General features: G+C 33.5%; 1 protein-coding gene across 1 annotated transcript; it reads left to right on the forward strand.

Annotated features, from left to right (window-relative positions):
• Positions 1-431: 431 nt before the first annotated feature.
• Positions 432-5,084, forward strand: LOC133681573 (putative nucleobase-ascorbate transporter 10). Its single transcript, XM_062104656.1, has 14 exons — positions 432-687; positions 922-1,019; positions 1,113-1,289; positions 1,372-1,472; positions 1,917-1,992; positions 2,106-2,165; positions 2,332-2,516; positions 3,345-3,441; positions 3,524-3,610; positions 3,707-3,765; positions 4,169-4,260; positions 4,397-4,474; positions 4,618-4,769; positions 4,866-5,084. Exons 1-14 carry the CDS (start codon positions 432-434, stop codon positions 5,082-5,084), a joined length of 1,737 nt encoding a protein of 578 aa, XP_061960640.1.
• Positions 5,085-5,944: the final 860 nt, after the last annotated feature.

Raw genomic sequence — 5,944 nt, forward strand, 5'->3', positions numbered from 1 at the left:
AAAAAACAACTTATGTTACAATAACCAGAAATTTAGGATAATCTATTATTACAAAAGATTTTTTTCTTACAAGTACATGTATGAAAATCATTGATGATCATTTAAGGAATTAATTATTCTTTATTGCTTAAAGATTATGATTCGACACCTATCATCAAGGAAAAAAAAGATTATGATTGCACATTTATTAATCAATTTTAATTTTGAATTCAAGCAATTAATAAATTTAATAAATATTTTTAATGCCTCACATAATTGATAGTAGTTAATGCAAAAACGTAACAGTCATCCTTCCAACAAAGAAAACAAAAGTCGATGCTTTTACAATTCCCTCTTTAGCGCGCAACTTACACTCTCTGCTTACCAACGGTTTAAAAAAACATACATTGTCTCGGCAAATCCTGCTCTGTGCAAGTGTCTAAAATAAATACATGGCCCAAAGTTGCAATACTTGTTTCGGTGGTGGCATCAATGTTTGTTTTGGTGCTGGTGGTGGAGGCAGAGGCAGAGGTGGTGGTGGAGGAGGAAGTGGAGGAGGTGGAGGTGGAGGTGGAGGTGGAGGAGGTGGTGGTGGTGGAGGTGGTGGTGGTGGAGGTGATGCCAACAAAAAACCTGAGCTGCAACCATATCCAGTGAAAGAGCAACTACCCGGAGTCCAATACTGCATAAATAGTCCTCCTCCATGGCGTATGCTCTATAATCTCCTTATTTCATGCATTTTTTAGGGTTGCTTTCTTTCTTTTTTCCTTTCCTTTCCATCGAGTTAATTCTGATATCAAATTTCATAATTATGCTTTGAACAATTTCATTTAAACTTTGTTTGATAGCATAGCCAACTGCGCGGTCGACGGTTGGCCGCGCTACCGAACAAGCACTTAATCGTGTTAAAAGAAAATCAACCATTGTATTTCCTGCGTGCAGCTGAAGCTCTCATATTAGGTTTCCAACATTATCTCTTGACTCTTGGCATGACTGTTATGATACCGAGCATAATCGTTCCTCGAATGGGTGGTGGTGATGTAAGTAACACAGACATTACGATGTATATTTTGTATTTCTCAATACATTTTCTTGTATTTTTTAGAGTTATGGATCTGGTTTAAATGTCACAGGCTGAGAAGGCTAGAGTAATACAGACCTTGCTCTTCACTTCAGGATTGAGCACACTTTTTCAAACTTTATTCGGTACCCGTCTTCCTTCGGTAGCAGTGGGTTCATATGCATATATGATACCGACCACCTCAATTGTCCTTGCTAGCAGACATACTTCGTGCTTGGATAACGATGTGGTGAAGCTTCACACTGGTTTTTCTTTTCATTTCAATTGACTTTTATTGCACTCTAGTCTTACTGGGTCTTTTTTGTGTGTAGAGATTTGTACAAACAATGAGAGCAATACAAGGAGCTCTGATTCTTGCAGGTTGTTTTCAAATAATTATGGGATTTTTGGGTTTATGGAGAAATGCAGTCAGGTAAGTTGTTGAAAGTTCTTTGATGATAACATTTAGAATAACTAGTTGATTAACAATTAACAAAATAAACAAAACAAATGATAATTTACTATATTTTTTTCACCGTGCACACACGCTCATGCGTTCTTTATATTGTTATAGTTTTTTAATTGATATTTAAGAAGGGGATAAAAATTATTTTTTAAAATATTTTTTATTTAAAAATATATAAATATTTTTTTTATTTTTAAACATTTAATTTTAATATCATAACATTAAAACAATATAAAAACATTAAAAAATAATTTTTTTAAAAAACATTGTTGTAAAACACTCTATTAATCATCTCAGAACCTGTTTTTTTTTTTTTTTAATTCCACCATTCCATAAATTCAAATCATCGTTTAGGTTGTAGCATCATTTGACGTGGACTTTTTTTCCTTCTTTTTTTTTTGGTTCTTCAAGGTTCCTTAGTCCTATTTCTATTGTTCCTTGTGTAACTTTTGCTGGACTTGGGCTCTACTATCTAGGCTTTCCCACGGTATTGCATTCTGAATCCTATAGTTCATATTCTTATATTTTACTCAATCTATTGCACAAATTTCTGGCATAAATTCTATTGAATTGAACTCTTTTATTATCCCTTTCATTTAGCTGGCGAAATGTGTTGAGATTGGGCTTCCAGGAATGCTAATAATGGTTTTTTTCTCACAAGTAAGTATCAAAAGTTATTTTATTTATTTATCTATTTATTAATTCTTTGCATCATATACTTAATTTTGCTAGTGCAGAAACTAAGGGCATTACCAATTGCTGCTTTGGTTTTTTCTTAATTTCCTTTGATGCCAAGTGATTTGGTAATTTGTTTATGCTTTTGCAGTATCTTCCTCGTTATGTACAGTCAAAGAGGCCTATATGTGATCGTTTTGCAGTGTTGTTCACAGCTGCAATCACATGGTTATTTGCACTAATTCTAACTGCAAGTACTGTGTATAATGACAAATCTGAAATCACTCAGTTGACTTGCCGCACTGATCGTGTTGGACTTATTCATGCCTCGCCCTGGTAAGACTCCATACAAGGGGAAACTAGCTTAACTTTTAAGGACCTATTGTCATGCTTTTTTAACCCAATTCGACAGTCGTTATGGCATAAGATCTGGTTCATAGATTAGATAGGTTGATTAAATCGATGTTCGGATAGGTTGATTAAAACGATGTTCGGCTTAAGTAAAAAAATTAAAAAGATGTTATTTTTAGTTTTTTTTTTTAATAAATCCGGTTTTTAACTTGGTTGTGGATTAACTCTCTTGATCGAATAAATTAAATTGAATCAATTTGATTCAATTCTAAATTGATTATTTTTTTTTTACATTCTCAACCTAAGAGGTTAGGACAGAAAACAGGTTGATCGAGTCTCGAATCGATCATTCAAGTTGGACCGAGTTTAGTAATAATATTTGATCTTAACTTTTTAGTACCATGAAAAATTACTTATCCATTATATATCCATTATATATGTAAGTTGTGTTTGATATTATGATCCAATTATATTTTTAACTTTTAACTTTTAATTTTTTTAGTTTCAAATTAATTTTTTTATGTGTTTTAAAATTATTTTAATGCGCTAACATCAAAAATAAAAAAATATTATTTTAATAAAAAAAACACTTTAAAAAACAATCTTTAACGAGCCTTCAAGCATTCACTTATTTCATATTACATTAAGCTTGGATATGATTGTTGCTGCATGATGCCTATTTATATTTGCTTGTCTATTCCAATCTCTTTTTTTAAGAGAGAGAAAAACCCATTACAAAGTATAATTTGAGCTATAGTAAATTATTTGTGCATGATTGACTTTAATTATACGATAATCTATAATTAAATGCAGGATATATATTCCTTACCCATTTCAGTGGGGAAGCCCAACATTCAAGGCTGGTGAAGTTTTTGCAATGATAACTGCTTCTTTCGTTTCTCTATTTGAGGTGCATTTCTTTACTGGGCTAATCTTTTGATTAAAGAGCTAGCTAGGGTTAGTGCGATAAATCATCTTTTTATCATCTGTAGTCCACTGGTACATTTTATGCAACATCAAGATATGGAAGCGCCACTCCTGTGCCCCCTTCAGTTGTGAGTCGTGGTGTTGGCTGGCTGGTATGATGTTCTTCAAAATGTTCATTAAACTTGATTTTATTGTGTTTTGGGATATTTTAATCAATCATTAAATGAATTTTCTTTTTGAATTTTCAGGGAATCGGGGTTTTACTCAATGGCTTTTTTGGTTGTGTGACAGGCTTTACTGCTTCGGTGTAATGAATTTAAATTCATGCTTTCTTATTTTGGATTAATATGTGTTATCGTCTTATATTTACTGGAGGCACGATAAACATAGACGTGTTTCCATGTGAAATTTACTCTAAAATTATTTTGAGATATATTTATTTTATATTTTTGTTTTTATATCTCCAACCAAACATGTTAGTTTTTAACATATTAATTTTGATTTTATTTGTTGTCATGGAAAACTAGCAAAAATTTAGCATGTAATTCAACAGCATCCGATTTCGTTTATTTCTGAATGCTCAAGGAAACATTTTCAAATATTTCAAATATGAAATTTATAAACTGCATTGTCAGCACTGTTCTTTGGTCTCTGTGGTATAATTCATCTATTATTGGAAATTTAACGTCCTAACGAAGCTATTTGAACAGGGAAAATGCAGGTTTATTGGCATTGACAAAAGTAGGAAGCCGGAGAGTAATTCAAATATCAGCTGGATTCATGATTTTCTTTTCTCTATTTGGTATACAAATTTAAATTTCTTGTCAAAGTTAATTGTTGAATGCTGTGTTAGCTAGAGTTTATGTCTTGTTTGATTGCCCTCCTTTGCTTTTCAACTTCTGTGTTTCTCGTGATGGCTAGTTGATGTCCTTGTCCAGGAAAATTTGGAGCATTCTTCGCATCTATACCTTTGCCGATCATTGCTGCTGTGTATTGTGTTTTGTTTGGTTATACCTGTAAGTAGATTTTTATACCATTTAATCAAGAATATAGTCATGTGTGAAATAATTGAATTCCCATCTTGTATTTATAATATATTATTGATAATCATAGAGAAAATCCAGTTCTAATACTACTTGCCATTAAATTTTATACACAGCTTCTGCAGGCCTCGGTTTTCTCCAATTTTGTAACCTAAATAGTTTCAGAACAAAATTCATACTGGGGTTTTCCTTCTTCATTGGCATTTCGATGCCACAATACTTCAGAGAATACTATCAGTATGTTCATGTGCACGCCAGATACAGATGGGTAGGATTCTTGTGATGATCTTTGTACATTTGTTAACCCTAGAGTACCATTGACTTTTTATGTGATTTTTTTCCCTTTTGTTCATTGGAATTACAGTTTCATGATATAGTGACTGTCATCTTCATGTCCCACACAACTGTGGCTGCTTTGGTTGCGTTGTTCTTGGATTGCACGCTGGCAAAAGAAAATGATGAGACAACGAACGACACGGGCCTGAAGTGGTGGGAGAAATTCAGTTTATACAGTTCAGATGTTAGAAATGATGAATTCTATGCACTTCCATGCAAGCTCAATAAGTTGTTCCCTGCCCTTTGATTTTTGTAATTTTTCTCTGCGGGATCAAGGGAATGAAACACTAAAAACAATGGTTTGCTTTTGATCTTAATTTCAATCTTGGATTCATTAGTATCTTCAGCTCTTTTTTCTTTTTTTTTTGATAACTGGGTTGTTCCAAGGTGTTGTAATTATCATTTGTATTCTCTTCCAGATCATACAAGATGCTGTGTTGCTTCTTAGTTTTTGTTACTGCAGTGATAGACGTCTCTTGTTAAATGGAAGGTGGGACTACAGCAAATCTAAATAGTGTTACTACACCATTCAAGCACGGGACCTGGCTCAAACCGGATTAAAAAAATAGTGGAAATTTTCCTGGTTAAATTCAAATGATCTGACAGTTTAACTCGTGAATCAATTGAGCTGAATACTATTTTGATTAACTCGGTTTAACTCAAGTAAACATGTCCATGCTCTGATCTATCTTTAAACCGAGTGGGTTTAATAACTTTATCTCCGAGTCTTCTCTGGCTTCTTCATTTCTCTTGCATTATCAAAATTCTATTGACCTGAACTGTTGACTTCAATCACCAACAATAGCCCAAAAATAACCCGAGTCTCCTGCTTTAAAATCTACGTCCTATATGCACAGTATCCTTTGTCTGGTAGAATACACTTTATTTACAGGCTACAGTATTTCTTGCGGTGATTCTAACTATGAATGGACCTGCGATAACAGTCGTGCAATTCTAAACTTATTCAGGAAAACCCTCTGCAAGGGAGATCGATTGCACAAGTTTGACAGCTTGGATACCTGACACCGGCTTCACAGGAAGATCATGGCTCCTCAATCCTCTGTACCATTTGACAAAAACACAGTTTCAAGTTCTGGAGATCCATGT

This window comes from Populus nigra, chromosome 2, assembly GCF_951802175.1.
Source record: "Populus nigra chromosome 2, ddPopNigr1.1, whole genome shotgun sequence".
Taxonomy (NCBI): domain Eukaryota; kingdom Viridiplantae; phylum Streptophyta; class Magnoliopsida; order Malpighiales; family Salicaceae; genus Populus; species Populus nigra.

What these genes read in the sequence shown, in the direction of transcription:
- LOC133681573 (XM_062104656.1), top strand. Translation starts at nt 432, where the DNA reads ATGGCCCAAAGTTGCAATACTTGTTTCGGTGGTGGCATCAATGTTTGT. An exon ending in AAATAGTCCTCCTCCATGGC is followed by an intron (nt 688 to 921) that starts GTATGCTCTATA and finishes TCCTGCGTGCAG; the next exon opens with CTGAAGCTCTCATATTAGGT. An exon ending in TGTTTTGTTTGGTTATACCT is followed by an intron (nt 4,475 to 4,617) that starts GTAAGTAGATTT and finishes TTTTATACACAG; the next exon opens with CTTCTGCAGGCCTCGGTTTT.